Raw genomic sequence first — 21885 nt, 5'->3', positions numbered from 1 at the left:
AACAAAAGCCAGGAGGATCTAATGCCTATAGATAAGAACAATATGGAACAAAAAGGTGAGCACTGGCATATTTAAATTGGGAGGGAAATTGCTAAATTCTACCAACCAGCACCCAGTGATTAGGATAAGGAATATATTTTTTTGGATTTCTTCCTTATCTCAGATGAGTGGTCTAGTAGAAATGCAGTTTGTGAAATGGTTACCTATGTTCAGAAGTTTAACCATGACCTCTGTCTAAAATATGTTGTCCTCAGTCCTCCCTCCATGGATTTAACCGTCTGGATTGGGAAGAAGTGTTATGATGTTATAACCCAGTGCTGCTTCTCTAACTCCCCGTTCAGCCTTTAGGTATCAGTGTCACAAGGGTTACAGGGTGGTCAGGCTGCTTGGGACTCTAGACCAAGTCATTGCTGGACCCCATGTGGTTAAGTCCCCTTCTAACCACACTGTGCTAAATTAAGGTGTGGTATGTTTACTGTTCAATGAATAGTCATGTGTGTTCCTGAGTAAATTTTATCAAGTAGATGATGTGTAAATGGTATGTCAGCAGGGTTATTCCATTAAAAATACAAATCACCCTATCTAAGTTTAGTATACTTGGTGTGTGTGGTTCATCTTGGTATGGAGACAAGGAGCAAGTTCGAGTCTAGCTGGCTAATATCTTCTGCTCCTTGCAGGAGGACTCTTTATTTATAAGAGGACACAGGGCTTGGGAAGCCACAGGCAACGCCTGGCATACATTGCGCTGCCCAAGGTCAGCTTGCCCAAATCGGCCTTGGTTTTATTATTTGGTTTGTGGAATTATAGCTGAAGGGTTGCTACTTAAGTCACTTTGTTTTTCGTTAGAGTAATAGTCTGCATGATTCCCTTTGATCACTTCAGGTATGCGTTTAGTCTTCTGGTTTGGTTTGAACCAGTCTTTTCTATTGTTTTACTTAACGGGAAGGAGGGGCTGGACAACACTTGTCAAGAAATGTCTTCATGTTCGGCTGGATCACCAGCAACGTCTTTTGAAAGGAAATAACTGAAAAGGGGTGGAGATTTCTGTTCAGCTGCCTCTCCTTCAGCTAACCTGTTTTTAAGTTAGAAGCCATATGAGGTTACCTCCAAATGTCTTTTATATGTATATGAATGCTATTGGGCTTTGATGCCCATTGTAAAGCATTTTTTATATACTGTTGATCAATACAAAACCAATGTATTTAATAGCCAGAGCACCAAATAAATTCTGCAATAATATGAAATACAGCATGAAAAATCAAGAAAATATCAAAGTGGTGGAATGTGATTAATGAACAGAAGCTTATTTTAGTATTTAAGTTTAACATCTTATCAGATATGTATTGGATTTTGTCTTAACAATATTTTTAATATATTTTGGTTTTGATCTTTATGTGGTGGCTTAGTGCATCACTTGGCAAGTAGAGAATATAATATTTGACGTATACTTAATTGGCATTTTCTCAGTGTCACGTCTCATTATCTGTTGCTTGAAATCTGTGTAATTTAGCACCTGTGGCTTGAGACCCTGTGTTAGCTTGTGCATAAGAAAAGATGAGTCTAATATCTATTGTGTATGTGGTGTCTGAAGTGGGAGTTAGGCCATTTTATGTTTTAACCCCTTCGCGACCTTTGCCGGTCCTGAACCGGACAAAAATTTAATAAGCTTAGAAAGTGATCAACGCTTAAACGGCGTTACTGTAATGCCTCGATGTCGAGGCATTCAGTAACGCCGAGATCGGCATCGGGGGCCATGTCTGGCCCCTCCCCGGGGCGTTAACAGCCGCCATACATTGTATGGCGGCGGACGCCCGTTTTAAAGCATTTAGGAGGCGATCAACGATCACCTCTTAAACTTAAATGGTGTGGCTGGAATGCCTCGATCAGGAGGCATCCAGCGACACCAAACACTTACCTTTGGATGGCCGCCATCTTGCTGATGGCGAAGATCACCGGCAGCTGCGGCTGTGATCGCTCTCCGGAGCGGTCACAGCCGCAGCTGCCGGTGATCTTCGCCATCAGCAAGATGGCGGCGACCCGGGGAAGAAAAACAATAAAGAAAGAGTTCGCTAGATGGTCTCCAGACCCTCTAGAGAACTCTGGCTCCACTTGCAGGTTGAATACAGGTACTGCATTCAACCAAGCAAGTCAATGGAACCCAGCTTTCTAATCACAATGTGATTAGTAAAATATAAAATGGAAAAAAAAAATAATTATGCAGTGATGTCACTTGATGAACCATCCAGTACCAGCAAAATGTGTAAAAAAAATATAAAAAAAGTATTAATAAAATAAAAAAATAGTTTATTATTTTGAGCAAGTGCTAAAATTTCTCAAAAATCTCAACAAAGAGTTAAAATAAAAGCACTTCAAATACCCAAGGGGTGTCTAATATATAAAAAAAATGGCTGATGGGGTAAATTGGAGTGGCCGAGCTCAAAGATAGGGCATAGGTACAGACTGACCAAAATGGAGAAAAAAAGCGCACTTCCCAAATGTGGCATTTTAAATCTCAAACAACCCGACATGTCGGGTATCACTGCACTCAGGAGATGTTCCTGAACACATATTGGGGTGTTGTTTGACAGTGACATATACCAGAACCTGTATATCTATAACTAAAGTACAATTTGTGTGGAAAAAATAAAAAATTACTATTACAAAGTTTGACAAAGTGTAGTTCTATAATTGGTGCATGGAAAGGGTTAAAATAACAGCATTTGGAATACCCTGGGGTGTCTAGTTTTCAAAAATATATGGTTTGAATGGGTTAAATTGAGTTAACCGGCTTCAAAGAAATTCCAAAGAGGAGATGGAGGCAGACTGACCAGATTTGTTAAAAAAGATTTGGGAATCATAAAACGCTGCTTGTACTTATTGCCCTATAACTTACAAAAAACAGCAAAAAAACATAAAAACATTGGGTATTTCTAAACTCAGGACAAGTAGTAGAATCTATTTAGCTAGTTTTTTTACTTGCTTTTTTAGGTGAGTAAAAGATTTTTCAAATAAAAGTCATAAAATGTTTTTTTTTTTTTCAATTTTTCACCATGTTTTTTTTTATTTTTTTATAGTAAATAAGATGATACGATCAAAATAATGGTATCTGAAGAAAGCCCATCTTGTCCTGAAAAAAACAATATATAACTTGTGTGGGTACACTAAATGGGTGAGGAGAAAATTACAGCTGAACACAAGCACCACAAAAGTGTCAAAACAGCCTTGGTCCCACAGGGTACAAAACGAAAAATGAGCCCGGTCCTTAAGGGGTTAAGGAAGTGGAGCAAAAACGTTTACCTCTCTGATTTCCGTCCTTTAGTAATAAGATCAGTGTTCCGCTAAAAACACTGCTTGTTTCTTGGGTCTTCCCTGGCTTCTGGGAGGCAGCACCTGGATTTATTACAAATTCACACTCTCCCGATGCTTTGTGAACTGGACTGTGTGGGCATCAAGCTGGCATCATATCAGGCTAAGATGGACAAGCAGCTCCGCAATGTTCTCTGTGCCTCTTTCTACTGATCTTTTCAAATACATATCTTTTAATAATCCACCATAGACTTGATACTAGTGCCCTGCGCGGGACTGCTTTTTTAATCCCGCTCCCGCTGTTTTTAATCCCGCTCCCGCAATGTGGGTGTTCCGCTCCCGCCACATTTGTGGCCAATCCCGCCCGCTCCCGCTACATTTGTGGCCAATCACGCCCGCCTCCTTACCTGATTTCCCATGCAGTCCCGCGAGTTGTTCCCTCACAGCGTCTCTTCTCTTGCTCCGCCCAGGAACAAGGCGGAGTCACAGGAAGTAACGTCACATCACGTGACTCCGCCTTGTTCCTGGGCGGAGCAAGATAGGAGACACTGTAATGGAGCAGCGAGAAGACAGCCTTGCAGGACTGCGCGGGATTACCGGGACCCGCAGGTACAGTGCCTGACCGCCCGCAGCCCCAGCAAGACCGCCCGCAAGTTTTTTGGCGGGACCCGCCTCCCAATGCAGTCCTCTACTTGATACCCTAGCATAAGATCAAAAATGGCACAGTTCTGTGATTGCGTAGTTCAGAATAAGTGCAGTCAAATGGGGTTTGGTGCTAGTCTCTGTAAATGCAAAAGACATTAATTCCTGTGGATTGTACTCTAAAGCAAGATGTTTACTGCAGTGAGGGTCAGAGGTCTTTAGAGCTGATGTCACATTATACCTTGTACTATGAATTTGTTGGTATTAAATAGCTACAGATTCTGTTTCTGTGAGACTAGTATGTCGATATGTTTTCCTTAAAGGTTTGTGATTGATGTGACCAGTATTTAACCCCTTGATGACAATTGCCGGTCCGGGCACGTCACGGAAAAACATGTCGTTAACGACAAATGACGTGTCAGGACCGTCATTTGTTAAAACGGGTAAAAAAAATCGATCCGTGATCGTTTTTTTTTTGTGTTTTTTTTTTTTTACCCAAACGGCGCTGCTGTAATGCCTCGACCTCGAGGCATTCAGCAACGCCATGATCGGAATCGGGGGCCATGTCTGGCCCCTCCCCGGGGCGTCAACATCCGCCATACAATGTATGGCGGCGGACGCCAGTTTTAAAAGCGTTTAGGCGGCGATCAACGATCACCTCCTAAACTTAAATGGTGTCGCTAGAATGCCTCGATCAGGAGGCATCCAGCGACACCAAACACTTACCTCTTGATGGACTGTGACCGCTCCGGAGAGCGGTCACAGCCGCAGCTGCCGGTGATCTTCGCCATCAGCAAGATGGCGGCGACCCGGGAAAAAAAATAATAAAGACGAAAAAGTTTGCTAGACGGTCTCCTGACCTAGAGAACTCTGGCTCCACTTGCAGGTTGAATACAGGTACTGCATTCAACCATGCAAGTCAATGGAGCTCAGCTTTCTAATCACAGTGTGATTAGAAAAAAATAAATTAAAAATAAAATAAAATTAATAATCATTAGAAAAAAAAATAGTAAAAAAACAGTAAAATGTAAAAATAATTTCCCTCTGATGTCACTATCAGGGGAACCTTCAAGTTGAAAAAAAATCTTAAAAATGTTAATTAGCACATTAGCTTAAAACAATTCTCGCATGGAAAGAGTTAAAATACTGGCATATTAAATGCCCATGGGGTGTCTACTTTAAAAAAATGTATGATTTGATGGGGTAAATTGAATTGGCCAGATTCAACAATGTCCCAAATAACACGGGGGGAAGGATGGCCACACATCTAATTTCCAATTAGAAAAATGCATACGTACCAAATGTGGCCTTTTAGTTCCCCCCAAAAATGACAAACCCATGCATGTGGGGTATCACTGTACTCAGGAGATGTTGCTGAACACATATTGGGGTGTCGTGTGACCGCGGCATATACCAGAACCTGTTTATTCATACCTAAAGTAAAGTGTGTGAAAAAACAAATGCAAAAAAAATGACTACCATAAAGTTTGACAAAGGCTGATGGTAGAATTAGTGCTTGGAAAGGGTTAAAATACTAGCACTTGGAATACCCTGGGCTGTCTAGTTTTCAAAAATATATGACTTGATGGGGTAAATTGCATTGGCCGGCTTCAAAGATACCCGAAATGGCACATGGGGGGAAGAATTACCAGATTTGGAAAAAAATGCTTTGAAATAGCAAAACGCTACCTGTACTTTTTGCCCCATAATGTGTAGAAAAAAGCAAAAAAACATAAAAACATTGGGTATTTCTAAACTCAGGACAAATAGTAGAATCTATTTAGCAGGTTTTTTCATTACCTTTTATAGATGAGTAAAAGATTTTTCAACTAAAAGTTAGAAACAGTCATTTTTTTCTAAATTTTTCACCATATTTTATACTTTTTTTTTTAATAGTAAATAATATGATACAATCAAAACAATGTCATCTAAAGAAAGCCCTTGTCCTGAAAAAAACAATATCTAATGTGTGTGGGTTCAGTAAACGGGAAAGAAGAAAATTACAACTAAAAACGAGCAGCGCAGAAATGGTAAAACGGCCATTGTCACGAAGGGTACAAAAAGTAAAATCAGCCTTTGTCACGAAGGGGTTAAAGAAAGTGCACCAGCCATTAATAACTGTGTAAATATGGCACATTTTACCTAAATATACTTTTGTAGCAATTCTGTAGACATTTTTTTTTAAAATGTTACAATATGCTTACTTGTATAGATTTACTAGGGCAACTATAAAATGTCATGCTTAATATCGTTTTAAGTAACTCATTTTGCCAGTCTACTGTTCAGTATGAATATGGTCATTACTTGGATTGGGCATGTTAATAAAACCAACGCCTTTTCTGATGGATTCCATAAGTCTTGTGTTTCGCCCCGGTAGCAAGCTGATTAATAAGCAGCTGCGCCCAAAGCTCATGCACAATATTGAAATGACCGATCATTGGGTAAATTATTCTGTTTTTCTTACTGGTCATTGAATATTTGATCAGTTGGAGGGCCGGTTCAATTTCTTTCTGTAGCAAGGGGTTGTTTATATGATGTTTCATGTGTTGTGATCATATCTTTGTGGTAGGTACATCATTGTAACACTTGACTTATATTTACATGTCACTAAGAAAAGTCTGTTTTGTGGGTGGCACATGTACCACTCGTGCAGTGGTCTCACTGGAAAGTCACCCCCCCCATGGTAAAGTTGGAGGATCTGCTTTTCAGAAAACTGTACAGTTATCCTTAAAAATGTCTCCTTAGCTGTCAGCTAGAGAGGTGGCTTTTTAGATATTTCTCAGTTTTATTTGTGGTTGTGGAAGAAATACAAACGGGAACTTGTGAACTGAAGAATTTCCTTTTATAAAATGCTTTGCTGAATATTTCTAATTTACCCCTGTTATATATGGTGTATCCTGGAACTGTTGAATTAAGGCAGCACTACCTTGAATTCGTGAATGAATTGGCTGTTGCTTGCTACCATGCACTGCAAGAACAACCGGTTTACATATTACTACCTAAGCAATATTTGTTATATTTTGTTATTCCTCAAAATCATTTAAAGGTACACGCCTAAAGGAAAAGAAATAAACACCAGATAGTGAACGTGGAAATAAAATATTAAAAAGGTACTTCCTCACTGTACTGCCGCAGCCCGCAATAACACTCCTCTTAGTGTTCAACCACAAGCAACCCAAAAGTAGGCGCGCATGTACATATGTGGAAAGAAAAAATAAACGAAGATAGTGCAAATAATGTGGGATTCAAAGTGCTATGTGTGCGTGTAGTGTATGCACTCACAAAATTATAGATGATCAAGGCTCTTCAGAATAAAATTCTTTCTTTATTTCTTCTTATAACTAAAAGATTAATAAAAAAGAGAACGGCCAATAGTGCAATATATTCCTGTAGTTCTTATAGGAAAATAAAAATGCACTTACAAGATGATCGGTATTTTCAGGCACTTCAACTATAAGTCCGAAGTTCAGAGTAATAAAGTCCAAAAACAATAGATAGTCCTCGTGGGTAGTCCTCAACGCGTTTCGCCTGTCGGCTTCCTCAGGAGAACAATTTCTTTTGCCTTACAGACTACTGGCGATAGACACAGTGTGGATTTGGATTTCCAGTCATGCAGTTATGTTATAAACTGCAAAAAAACCCTCAAGATTTAATTTATATCTTAAAAAAAAAACAAAAAAAAAAAAACGGGCTTAGGTAGGCATTGGACAAACACCTCAACATTGCGCAGGTGTAATTTTTTCCCCTTGAAATTCAAACATGAAATTATTTCAGAAAAACATACCTATTGATCATCCTGTGTGCATTTATCAACACTGCAGTGCCCTGAATACATTTGTTATACTGTTTCTGAACCTTGTGGTTATGGTTTGTCTTAAGCTAGACACAAGAAGATGGCTATAACTGCTGCTAGTGTCGCCCTTTGCCGCAGATCTTCGTTTAACTGGGGCAAAATGTTCCTTTTGAAAGGACTAATCCTTTGTTTACCAAGATGCTAAATCAATGGCCCTACATTTCTTTTTTTTAAACGCAGAGATTCTTCTGCAATTTTATAGCCCTCTTTGGGCACCATTAGTAAGGCATGAGTGTTGAAAGGAGTAGCAGCCCAGAAATCGTGTGAGTGGTGCCGGGATATGAGATCATACAGGACAATTTGCCTGTGGCTTTGTGGCAGGAATTGTCTCCTTCAGACTTGCCGCCGCTGGATCTAATGCATTAACCTGCAAGCAAATTAAGTCAGTGTGTTCTTAGAGTTAAAAAAAAAAAAAAGAAACCTCTGCCTTATCTAACTCATTCTCAGGCTGCGTTAACTGAAACCAGCAAGTCTATGCAGGAATTATACATGTGTGCATGCTTTCTAGCATTCCCATTGTGTCAGCAGTATGTATTTTACATTGGAAGTGGTCTGAAGTGGTCTTTTAAAATGCAATATTTATTTGAAAATGCTATATTTTAGTTTTGTTGTGCTAAAACCTTTTTTAGCGTAGTTTCAAACTCTGCTGACCTGTTGAAGATTTGGTAATGTTAGCATTCATCCACATGTCTGCGTTTTTTGGTTTTTTTTTTTTGGTTCGTTCAGGTATTACATTTGGACCAACATGAAAACTATGGCAGTTTGTGTTTAATGCATTTTCAGATGCAACAGTGGAGTAACTTATCATTTTTAACCAAGTAGTCTCTTAGCAACTGGTACATATACTAAACAATGAATGACGAAATAAAAAGAACGGTCGAAAATGATTGTCCGCAGGGGCCGGGCTGCTTATTTGTGTGTTGGTCGCCAGGAGAAGCAGAACCCAGCAGTCACGTGAATGCATGTCACATGACTCTGCTCCGTTCCTCCTATCACTGCTCGCACAGCAACACAGAGGGAAGCAGCAGGGCCCCTGCAGAAGTCTGCGAGTGAGAGATGTGCAGTTCAGGTAAGGGGGTGGGGGAGGGTATATGAAAGAGTCAATGAATGTGTGTGTGTGTGTGTGGATGGATGTAGCATGGCATAGGGAGCCTGTAATCACACTCCTATCATGACCAGGTTCTAGCATGTACTTGCAGCCTGGGCATGATAGGAGTGTGATTGCTGTTAGTGTGTGTGTATATATGTGTGTGTGTGTATATATATCACACACACAATCAGCAATCACACTCCTATCATACCCAGGCAACCAGTACATGCCAATTTTGGTGCGTTACTTACTTTTAATAAGTGGGGGGAGGTTTGTTCTTGTTTTTTAAGGTGAGGTTCATTTTCGGATGCATTTTCATTCTGTAATTATACAGTTTTTAGTAAGGGAAAACATTTTTTTCCTTGTATGTTTATATACTGTTTTTTTACTTTTTCCTTAGGTGGGCTAACCAAAATTATCAGAATGACTTCAACCATACTCCTTCTATAAACTAATTTTTAAATGATTCGTCACTTTGCAAAGAACACTTTTTTACATATGGACCAGTCTACTGCGATATGCATATTTTTTCACAAAGACTAAATATTGCAGCACTCAAAATTCTTTCTATTATCTATTAGAACGTGTACAAGAAATCTTCAGTTCTAAAGTAAATCATGGATAAAAAGAAACCCATTTTGAAAGCTGAAAGTGACCTTTCTGTAGAAAAAGCAAGCAATGTCAAAGATGAACAGGAGGATGAATTAAATTGTAATACAGATGATACTCCATTTAAGGTGGAAGCTGATGAAACAAAGCATACTGAAAGCAGCGATGAACAAGAAGATAAAGAACAACACTGTGCTGATACCTCAAATACCTTTTCATCCACTGAAAATGAGGATGACTATGGTGTTCTGTTTTCACAGTACACTACTACACTCTATGATGCAGCAATGGAGGCTGTTACTCAAAGCATTCTCACCAATAAAAACATTAGTAATCGGAAAAAATCTCCAGCTTGGAATCATTTTTTTATTTCTCCTAGGGACAGTACCAAAGCAATATGCATGTACTGTATGAAAGAGTTTAGCAGGGGAAAAAATGAAAAAGACCTCAGTACTAGTTGTCTGATGAGACATGTAAGAAGGGCACACCCCAGGGTTCTTGTCTCAGAAAATGGAAATATGCCAAGTATATCTTACTCTCCCCCGACATTACTTCTAACTCCGCAGACTCCAGATGTTGGGGAAACCAATGTAACACCTACAAAAACTAGGAAGCGTTCTTCAAAAATATCTCTTACTGAGAAGATAGCAGAAGAGCCAATGTCAGTGATATCATCAGATGAGATGTCTTCAGACTTTTCGGTCTCTGAAAAAAATAGCAAAGAGGATGTTGCTGTAACTTCTCCTGTATCTTTACCAAACAACCAGAGTGATGAAACTGTGGAAAATATAATGGAAAAACATAATCCAATTCAAAGAAATGCATCTGGTTCCAGAAGGCGGTCTGCAGTGTGGAAGCATTTTTATTTATCTCCACTGGATAATTCAAAAGCAGTGTGTATTCACTGTATGAACGAATTCAGCAGAGGAAAAAATGGGAAGGACCTTGGGACAAGTTGCTTAATAAGGCATATGTGGAGAGCACATCGTTCAATTGTTTTGCAAGAGAATGGTGGAGGGACAACCTTGCCACCTCCTTATTCTGTGCCACCAACACTGTTACCATCTCTTCTACCTGCAGAAGGTGGCGAGACCAATTCAGTTACTGTCTCTCCTGGGAAAATGGTGAATGAATCTACTTCTGTACCTCCATCTCCAGATAGAGTTTCTGAGGATACACAGTGCACTGTTCCTAATGGTGATCTATCGATTAGTGATGGAGCAACAGTTTTGCATTCCTCTGAGGATATTGCTGACCAATCTTCACCCGAAAAGCTAAATAAGTGTAGGAGTTCCTTTGAATGTGAGCCACCCATAATTTTTCAACAAAACAAAAAAGTTATGAAACGTTTGAAGTCTGAGGTTTGGCACCATTTTTCATTGTCTCCTACTGATAACTTAAAGGCAATTTGCAGATATTGTAATTGTATGATAAGCAGAGGTAAAAAGGGGGATTTAGGAACCAGTTGTTTAATGAGACATCTTTATCGACGGCACCCAGAAATACTGTTGAATCAAAAAAGCTTTATTGATGTTGGTTTGGCCAATTCTCCGTATGCTACCTTAGCCTCTGCAGAATGCTCATCTTCAAAAATTACAGCATCATCAACAGTAGTTAGCAATGATAATCAAGTGGTAGTCCCCTCAAACAGCAAGAAAACCTCAAAACTGTGGAATCACTTCTCAATATGTTCTGCAGATTCTACAAAGGTTATATGTATGCACTGTGGACGCACAATAAGCAGAGGGAAAAAACCAACAAATTTGGGTACCAGCTGCCTCCTAAGACACTTACAGCGCTTCCACAACAATGTGCTGCAAAACAATGTTCCAGAAACTTTAGCACCTGCAGGTGGGCAAATGCCAATAAATTCAGAGTCAACAGCCTCTTCCTCTTTTGATGAAACCAATGACAAATTTTGTGACTCTCACCCAGTTGCCAAAAAAATCACAAGTCTTGTAGCTGAAATGATAGCACTAGATCTTCAGCCATACTCGTTTGTGAATAATGTTGGCTTTAACAGACTGCTTGAATACCTCCAACCTCAGTACGTATTGCCACCTGCTTCTTACTTTTCTACAACAGCAATTCCAGATATGTATGAAAATGTGAAACACATAATTGTCTCGCACTTAAAAGAAGCTGAAGGTGGCGTTATCCATTTTACAGCCGGGATCTGGATGAGCAGCCAGACACGGGAATATTTAACACTTACTGCTCATTGGGTAACATTTGACTCTTCATTCAGACCACACAGCGACGATTACCACTGTTCAGCACTTTTACATGTGTCTCAGATCGATTGTGATTATAATGGTGTCAGTGTTCAGAAACATCTAGAATATTTATGGGAATCCTGGATAACCTCAATAGGCCTCACAATGGGCATCACTGTAACAGATAATCACAGTATAGGCAAAACATTAAATGAAAGCGAACATTCAAGTGTTCAGTGCTTTGGACACACTATAGATCTAATTGTAAACGAGGCTATTAAGAGTCAAAGAATGGTTCAAAATCTGCTGAGTATTGCCAGGAAAATCTGTGAACGTGTGCACCGGTCAACAAAAGCTAAGGAGAAGTTAGCTGAGCTACAAAAGGAATATGGGCTGCCTCCACACCAGCTGATTCAAGATGTCCCGTCAAAATGGAGTACTTCATTTCATATGTTAGAACGTCTTATTGAACAGAAAAGGGCCATTGATGAGATGTCAATAGAGTGTAACTTTAGAGAAGTAATTAGCTGTGACCAGTGGGAGGTGATGCAGTCTGTGTGCCATGCTCTAAAACCTTTTGAGGCAGCCAGTAGGGAAATGAGCATGCACATGGCCACTTTAAGTCAGGTGATTCCAATGATACACATACTTAACAGAAAGATAGAAATGCTGTTTGAAGAAACAATGGGAATAGACACCATGCTGAAATCACTCAAGGAAGCCATGGTTTGTAGACTGTCTTCAACACTTCATGACCCAAGGTACATTTTTGCAACTCTCTTGGATCCCCGGTACAAGGCTTCCTTATTTGCAGAGGAGGAGGCCGAGGAATACAAACAAGGATTAATCAGGGAACTGGAACTATTAAGCTCTACCTCAGATGATGCACCCGTCCTTAATGGGTGTAGCAAAATTTCACCAACTAAAACCAAGGGTGAGGAGAATATATGGTCGCTTATGGACAATTTAAAAAAAACAAAGAACTTAAAGGAAAAATTACCTGAAGATATTGTGTTTGCTTATTTGGAGGAGGAAGTGCTTGAACATAACTGTGATCCCCTAACATACTGGAACTTGAAGAAATCATCTTGGCCAGCTTTATCAAAGCTGGCTGTCAGATTCCTCGGGTGTCCCCCTAGCATTGTTCCTTCTGAGCGACTTTTTAACACCTCAAATGAAAATAGCAATTTTAACCAAACTAGGCTAATGATGGAACATTTTGAGCAGCTAATCTTTTTAAAAGTAAATCTCCCCTTAATTTACTTTCAGTATTGAAACAAAGTTGCCAGGTAAAAAAATCACTAAATCAATTGTTTTGTTTGGGGTTTTTTTTTTCCTTAAACTGCTCCACAAGGGGCCATGTAGGACATCTGATCAGTAACTGTAATTTTCTACTGCATTCTAATGTCTCGCTTTAAATATGGTCTACATGTGCCTTACTCATTTCTTCAGGCGGCCAGATTCTGTGTATATATACTTTTTCCTGTTTACCTTTTAGTGTCATAATTTGAATTACAAACGTCAGTCTTCTTATTTGTAAATACATATGTAAAAAGTGATTCCTTTTGTTAGAATACAAAGAAGATGTAATCAATTTTATTCTCTAGTTTCTCTTGAATTACGTACAAAAATGAAAGGTACTGTATTTTAGTCAAACATTGCTTTTTTTTTTTTTTGTTAGTCTGTGTTTTTAATAAAGCTGCGTAATAAGGTTCAGGTCATGTTTCATCCAAGGTGGTAATTGTAGTATAGCACCCAGAAGCTAATTGCTTTGTAAATGGCCAAAAAATCCTTGTAAGAATGTTTTGGTCCGCTACACTGCAATTGGGTACTAAAGACTATATTGCCTTACCTCTTTTAGTCTCTTGTATATGAAGAGAGGTAATGTTTACAGTTTGTCAGTAGTCTCTAGAGTACATTTGTCAGTCTGTTACAACAGATTCCAGGTAGGTGATCAGCACAAAGTGTAACACTGCAGACACACAGTATATATATTGTGTGTAAACGAGACTTGTGATAACTGTTTTTAATGTTTTACTTTATTGTATTGGGTAATTGTAATGTTATATTTAATCTTAGAGGCTTTATTTTCTTTTAATGTTCTAAGTTAGATTACAAATGTAGCTGTTCCAGCGAGCATTGCAAATTCAAATTTTTAGAAAATAAATTCACCTGCATATTTTAAACCTAGGCTTTTTTTAATTTTATATATAAGTGCAGTGTGAATTTTCCAGAAATGTGATTCATCTCTAAAAGTTTAGGGTGATTTTTATTTGATTTTAATATTAACTTATTTCCAGAGGCTGTTTTATTTCATACACAAGTGTAAAACTATAAACTAGTTGCTTAGATTTTTTTTTTTTTTATATATACATGAGTTCCTTATATCAAAAGAAAACATACATGCTGACATTTCAAAAATGTTGCAGTTCAAATGCTCAGTTTTCTATTTCATTTTATATTGTAAATTATATGCTGTACTTTGTCAATTTTTTGTTAAATGTACTGCAATCTGACCTAATTTTTCATCTCTGTATCTGTATTTATAAATGGTCATCAAATGTTTCTGAAATTAAACAATTTTATTTACAATATCCCTGCAATTTTATTTGGTTTACTTACCATTAGCCTATTTAAAATGTTTAGTACTCTCATGACATGGCCATACATGTGTTCTATTTTTGTACAGAAACACTAATTTGATAGGCTGAAGTTACTATTAGCAAGAAACAACTTCGATATTACAATATGACAGTAGTAGTTATGAAGCTAATATTTAATTAGCCAAGGGAAGTGATGGAGAAGAAACTCAAAGGGGGACGCTGCTTGATTTATGGATTCCAACCCCCCATTCATGAAGGGTACTGATACCGGACAATATACTGTACTGCATCTTTTCAGGAGGTTGTGGGGCATTTCATTTTAGCCTGTCAAACTTTGTTTGTACAGTCTGTTTTGGGGTTCCTGATTGAAAATACATATTTCTACATAGTACAGTCAGTGTATAGAATAAAACATTACTACTGTCATATTAATAAACACTATTTTGTATATCAAGTGTATTTACTTAGATACACAGGAGTACACAATTGCAAACGTAAATCTATATCATTTTCTTTACCCCTTTATGTTTATGTAATGATCCATTTTATGAAGCCTGGTTCTGTTTAGGCATTGCTCTGTAAAAGTGGTTCCCAGTATATACTGAAAAATACTCAGGACTGATGCAACCAATTCTTGCCATCAATTCGAGAAAATGCAATATTGCACCCACCTGAACCCCTTCGCCAAAAAGACTAGCTCCTTTTTTTTTTCCCCAATTTCAGCCATATGTGTAAATATCATTTTTTCCTTTTTGGGTGTAGTATGCATATATTTTTCTTCCCTCTTTTTCAAACCTTAACTTGTACAATTAAAAAAAAAAAACTGTATAAGCCATTAAAAATCCCTTCCCATTAGAAATAAACATTCTACCCACCAATAAGTACCTGTGCTGTCGTATTCCTGAGCAATATAGTTTTAACTTTAGTTCTATTCACAATTATTACTTAGGTATACCACATAGCTATCCCTAAGACAAAGGAATCATGGTTGAATAAACATATAGTTAAAATGGTCTTTGGGGTGCAAATTATCTTTGTCAGCTACTGAAGTATTCATGATGCAGAGCCAACCCAGGAAAATAAACTTTGTCAGGGAGTTGCAACTGCAATATAGATCATCCCATGTAAAGCTATAAATATATTGTTTGTATAGGGGTCGTGGTGAAACGCCACCTTTATAAATTCACATCGCTTTTTTTTTTGTTGAAGTACAGCAACCGTCGGCAAAATATCCTAATTAAGTTATTGAACGGTGTGACAGAATGACCTGTCATACAGGGGCCCAAGGTAATCAGAGATGGCTCCAGCCTGGCTCCCAAACAGGCAGGAACTCCATTGTGTAAACTAATCCCATTAACAGGATGCTATCAGGGGGATATTCAGTAGCTAAAGGGGGATTAAATGTTGGGTTGTCTACCTGTTTATCAATGTTAATTTATGTTAATGTTCTGTGGCTATATCAGTCTATGTCTTACAACAATAAACTGTTCATTCCTGCTGTACTCAATTCAAGGTAGTTGTGTCTACTTATTTGGTACACATAGCAGGGTTCCAAGGTGCGCATGCTGACTGGTGCTGGAAGTGATTCCGAGGACAACAGGAGGATACATGTGGGTGATCTCTGGGAGTTACTACAGCTCTCTTGGTGAACCCGTTACAAACATTGTTTAACATGTTTATGTATTCAGTAATATGAAAAGCCAGTATTCCAGATGCATTTTACAGATATTACATAGAAGCACCATTTAAAGTCGAAATAACGAAAACCTGAGGTCTTGCGTACAATTTATAACCTGTCCGGAACTTTCTCTAAAATTACAAGTTTTGTTAGTAAGTTCATAGACGCAGGAGGATAAGAAGCGATGTTAAATCTGATTCCGCCAACGGCCTGTATGTTCCTTAGTATTTTGTGTGTATCCTTAAACTGAGACATAGACAGAGTGTCATACTCCATGATAAGGTGGGTGTAGGAAAGCATTGTATTATCTCCTGGTGTGAGGTCTTCCCTTTTATCATACCTTTAAAGAGAGAGAGATACAATCAGTTTGTGTAATAAAGTACAAAGATCTGAATAGTACATTGTAAACACAGTGACAGCTCATGTTCCACATAACTATAGATTTATTTAAGCCAGCCTGTTGCGTTATTAAGGCTTTAATAATTTTCCGTGAAAGAGCTGACATGAAATTTTCTTACCTATGCAACCATGTATTACGCATTGCTTTCTAGGGTTCACCCATGTGAGTTGTACTTTTTAAATATAACCACTTTTTTTATATTCTATTAATTGTGGCTATTCAGAGTTCCCCTGATGGAAGGTTCATTACAATTTAAGAAGGGCTCCTAGAACAGGTACTGCCATTCATACTCTGTTTTCATCTGAGCCAAAGAGATCCAATAATTACACATCTGAGACATTTTAAGACACCAATTAATTTGCCTTTATCCAGAAGATAGTTCCATTTAATTGCACAAGTGTCTGCAAGTTCTTTGAATTAATCAAAAGCAATGATTGATTAGTGTGCAAGTCTAGCATTTAAAAGTCTACATATACAATTTTGATAGACAACTATTCAGTCATACCTCCAATGGGGGTGGATTTGTAAAAATCTTGAGACTCCTGTTTGAGCTGCAGCCACATCTATGTGTACAGACACATCTGAATAATAATGAAAACATATTTGAAGTGTTACAAGATATTATATAGTGTTACAATTTAGAAAGATAAAAAAAAAATCCACCTGTTGATGCATCCACCATGCTATGTAAGGACCGCATGGCTACGCCTCCAGGGTAGTTGAAATGGGACACGTATAGTGATGCTCCAGAGTAGATGGCATTTCCAAGAAGATGTACTATTGTAATGAAAGCCCCAAATTTAAATAGCAGTGACTTCCTGTAGTTACTTAGTCTGAAAACAGAGCAAGAACCAATTTACAGATAGATTGTGAAAGTAGATTAAATATTTTGTAAATAAAGGGGACTTTGACATTTCAGGTTTCCATGCTTTTATGATGGGTGCAACCCTACCGAACTTTGGCAGTAGCAGCTTGGGTGGTCCTGTATAATGCATAGTTAAATCGGTGATAACCCAACTATGCATTATGCAGGGTCCCTTGCTCCTTGTAAAACCAAGTGTTGGGTTACTCCTCCAAAGTGCTTAATTAACTTGAGTAAGTCTCCTTCAAACTCAACTTTAAACTCATGCAAGTATGGCTCATAGTATATACTTATTATAGTTCTTTACAAAAAAATAAGCCATGTTCCAAATGTTTTTGTGTGATGTTTAAATGACATTACTTTCACTTTTTTGTGGCACAAGCATCTCTCAATAATAAAATTAAGTAAACGTATTTAAAAAGTAAAAAAAAAAAAGTTGACCAATATTGCAATCAATAGGTAACATTTTCAGTACTTACATATAAGAACATCCTTTAGCAGCCACTATGTTAAAGACAGGAAATGTATAAATGATAAAGCGTAGCTCTTTGTGAGGTAGAAAAGAATATAAGAATATAAAGCCTACAGCTGGTGCGATGAGCAGATGAGTCCTTCTGTCAACGAGTCCAAAGGGTAAAAGAAAAACGCTAAACCCCAGTGAGCGTGGCAAAGCCGAATAAAAATACCAGAAAAAAGGCGATGTCTTTTTTAATATATATATAAGAAATGGTTAAGGAGAATACGGCTGTATTACCAAGAACCAAAATACACCCAGGGATTTTTTTTATTTTTTTTACCCCTTTTCCATGCACAGACCCCCACTTATGTTATTCCAGTTATTGACCCATCAGTAGCCATCTCCTATCTGTTGGAGCCTCAACACTGAAACATTGGTTGTTTAAAGAAGTCTCGTGTGCTCTTATACATGCAATATTCATCTACGAAAAAGGTCCCACGCTACACTAAAGAAAACATTTCATAGAAATTTGCGGAGGAGGAAAGAGCGATATATATGCAGTTATTCTATGTCCACATATCTCCTATTTGATTAAATATGTGCACAAACATGCTATCAGTGTGGTTCATTCCCTATCCATACAGATCACCTACCTGCATGCCTTTTACCATCTGCCCCTGCCTCTTGCACAATGGCCTCACTGAAGTGTTCATCAAGGTTTTTTGTGACCCAGTGTGGCAGATTACATACAGTCACTCACAACTCTATTAATGCACTTACAGGAGAGGGCAAGTCAAATTAACCCAAGGGGCAAGCCCAGTAACATAGTTGTGTATAAAAACACAGTAATCCATCAAAAAGAAGCATATCCTAGCCTTACTAGCCTAGAAAAAAAAAGATTTAAATAGTTGATATGTTTAACGTACAGTTGAAACGCATTGTGTATTAAAAATTATTAAGATTAAATTGTAGCGTTAAATTCTGTTCCATGGAAGACGTAGCTCGGCATAGACTGTAACATGTAAGGATACACCCCAGTTTGAGCTTTTATTCAACACAGTGTTGTACCAGAGTACCTCTCCTTCTGGCCAAAGCAGGCGTTTCCAAAAAAAGGAATCTACTGCAACAGTTAACCCTGGAAAACAAATCAATAAATATTATTGATTTTACAAAATAAAAACCATTTTAATAACTTAGGCAAGAACACAATTGTCTCTTATTGGTCCCATTCTGCTTAATGTATTTATTTATGATCTGGAATAGGGCAACATCTCGGTACTTGTAGAAGACATAAAATTATGTAAGGTAATTAAATCAGAACATATTGCAGATTATTGGGGGAAAACCTCTAGAGGGAAGCATTGGGGAGTCCTTAAAAATATGGAAATTTTAATATAACAACACATTTTGGGTCTATTCACTAATAGGAAATATATGGTTTTGATTCCTTGACTTCACTTAAATAAATGAAGGTCCAAACCCAGTAGCTTCTACTGCAGGAAGAGCTTGGTGGACCTTGTATAATGCATAGTAAAAAATAAGTGAATGTATTATACAGAGCCAGCTCGTTCCTTCACGATTGAGAAACATGTCAGTTTTGAACCTTCATAACAACTAGTGAAATGAGAGAGAATTTAAAAAAAAACAAAACTCTCCAGCCAACTCTCCCTTTATGGACACTTCCACATTAGCCTAACCAGCTTCTCAGCATCCGATATGGATAGACCGTTGTGTTCATTTAAAATTAAATGTTGTGGTATGAGATGCTTTTTGAAACACAGTAGCCTGGTGCTTGACTGAATGGGATCTTTCATTGAAACATGGCAAAGCCACCGCAAGGTTCATTTTCTAGAAACTGTTACTTGTAGACACACGCAATGCGTAACTCAGGTAAACCAGAAGAATGAAGCATCACAGATTCCATTTTTACAAAGGTCCAACAATATCCAACTAAGAAGTGTGTTATCAAACTTGTTTTGAATACATGTAAACATAAAAAAAACCCAGAAGTGAAACTCACCCAACCAAACAATTCCAGCCGGAATTGCATGCAAGATGACTTTTAGAACTGAAATCCTTTTCCTTGCGAGCGTTAGTAGCAGCATAAGTCCCATCAATAGAGATAGTTCAGATCTGAACACAAGGATGGCTAGTGCAGAAAGCCAAATAAATGGACCTGTCTTATACTTTATCCATGACGTTATTGCCAAAAGAACTAAAAAAATAAAAGTTAGGCAATATATTCAGCAACACAGTTTTCAGCCTGCAACAGCCATCAGACTTAATCTTATCACAGTTTAAAGTGTTCAATAGAAGGATTGATAATGGCTTTCAAATCAACATGAGTATCACATACCAAAATATTCATATATATATATATATATATATATATATATATATATATATATATATATATATATATATATTTTTTTTTTATTTTTTTTTTAAATATATATAGAATACGTTCTATTCTTACTTACCAATAGGAAGTGCGAATACATTTGGAAGAGTCCGTGTGCAGTAGAACATGAAATGGAATTGAGAGGCTGTTATCAAGCAGAAAAGAGTAGCTGTAGTAGATCCAAACTGCTTCCGGACTTCTTTCTGTAGTTTCCATAGCGCAAAAAGAACGGTCAGACCCAAGAAGCCTCTCACTGTTTAGAGCAAATTAAAAAAAATAAAAAAAAAAATAAGAAAACTTTCACACATGCAGATGTTTCTGTTCTAACACAAATAAGTTGGCCCCCAATTGTGCCCATCAGAGGAGATACTTATAATATGCATATTAACAGAGATGGTAACAGGGTGGTAGATAAGTGGACCAGTATCCCAGAAGCAGCGGTAGAGGTTAACACAGTGAGGGAATTTAAACATGCATTGGAAAGGTACAAAGCTATCCTGAATCTGTTCATCTAGGATATCAATGCGTACTCGAAAAGCTTGCATGCAGAGCTATGCGATCACTTACCGATCAATTGGCAATAAAACTTTGACACTTCCAGCAGAGACAACATGCACACTGCGGGAGAAGACAGCAGTGCAATAAACAGTGGGCCGAGGAAGGTCCTGGGCACTACCCCGGGGAACTCATGATGATCGTACTGTGATGAGAAGCATAAAGACACATATGCATAAGATCGACATTCCACCAGCTTCTCTGAGTCTTAAACATATATCGCTGGGAACGGCAGTTACCTTGTCTACATCGAGCCTGTAGTAGGCAAGATCGTGAATAGCTTGCAAATTGAAACTTTCTTCCACCTTAGTAAACGGGCACGCAATTAAATGTAGACAAGCCACCGCGATCAGAAGCACAAGCAGCAGACCGTGTCTCCGGCCGCCCTTACTGGCAGCCATGTTGGACAGCGAGGCCACGCCCCCAGAGGAGCGTCATCAGGAATTCCATCGGTTTCCCTGCCTTGCGGAAGACATATGAGACACGAATCATAACAGAAATTCACGTGTAAATAATTGGTTTTAGAATAATTGATATTTGATAATTGTATTATTACACATAGTGTGAAGTTAATATTGCAATCGAACAGCAACATGTCAGTGCTTGTTTAGGTGACATGTACGTAATGGCCTGTTATAGCTGCAGTACTTGTTATTAGTGACCTTTAACCACTGACTAGAAAAGGAATAGAGTTACAAAACAAAGAATGTACATCATTTCCCCTGTTTTTTCCCCCCATTCCAAAATCACCATAATGCAGCACCCATGCGTTGCTGAAGCCAGTCATCACGTATACCATATGCATGCTGTATTTTCCTGAATATTATCAAGGATTATTTTGAGGGCTATCGTTAATGATAATGAGGTCCTGTGCGTTAAGGGTAACAAATGTTGTGCATAAAAAAGGGAGGCTGCGACACATTTTTAAAAGTGGCGCTATCACCATGGCAACTGGTAGATTCTTCCAATCATCAGCAAACATTGATTATAAGAGCATTATAAGAGGTCACACGGTCCAGATATAAGGTAATGTTCAGCTTGGTGACTTGAGTTAAAGCCCTACTGGGTTTGTACGCTCCTGATAACATATACGTTACTCAGACATCTATCCGTAGAACATTACGGATACTTAACCGTGTGTGGTTTAGTGTTCACTGTTTAGCTACAGCGGGATTGGATACATCAGCGCTCGTTCACGTCTCCATCACTTTGG

General features: G+C 38.2%; 2 protein-coding genes across 2 annotated transcripts; one reads left to right on the top strand and one right to left on the bottom strand.

The window, feature by feature from the left end:
• Positions 1-9508: 9508 nt before the first annotated feature.
• On the top strand, positions 9509-12991 carry LOC149302858 (zinc finger BED domain-containing protein 4-like). The gene has a single exon (XM_089482074.1). The coding sequence runs from the start codon at positions 9509-9511 to the stop codon at positions 12989-12991; it is 3483 nt and encodes a 1160-aa protein (XP_089338200.1).
• Positions 12992-16105: 3114 nt separating this feature from the next.
• Positions 16106-21073, bottom strand: LOC149302857 (dol-P-Man:Man(7)GlcNAc(2)-PP-Dol alpha-1,6-mannosyltransferase-like). Its single transcript, XM_089482072.1, has 9 exons — positions 20912-21073; positions 20685-20817; positions 20197-20370; positions 19737-19931; positions 18748-18851; positions 17739-17962; positions 17061-17230; positions 16903-16978; positions 16106-16337 (listed from the first exon to the last, which is right to left on the bottom strand). Exons 1-9 carry the CDS (start codon positions 21071-21073, stop codon positions 16106-16108), a joined length of 1470 nt encoding a protein of 489 aa, XP_089338198.1.
• Positions 21074-21885: the final 812 nt, after the last annotated feature.

This window comes from Sceloporus occidentalis, unplaced genomic scaffold, assembly GCF_023333645.1.
Source record: "Sceloporus occidentalis isolate IW3139 unplaced genomic scaffold, rSceOcc1.0.p SCAF_17, whole genome shotgun sequence".
Classification (NCBI taxonomy): domain Eukaryota; kingdom Metazoa; phylum Chordata; class Lepidosauria; order Squamata; family Phrynosomatidae; genus Sceloporus; species Sceloporus occidentalis.
Note: the sequence above shows the minus strand (reverse complement) of the source record. Positions and strands in the feature narration are given on the sequence as shown.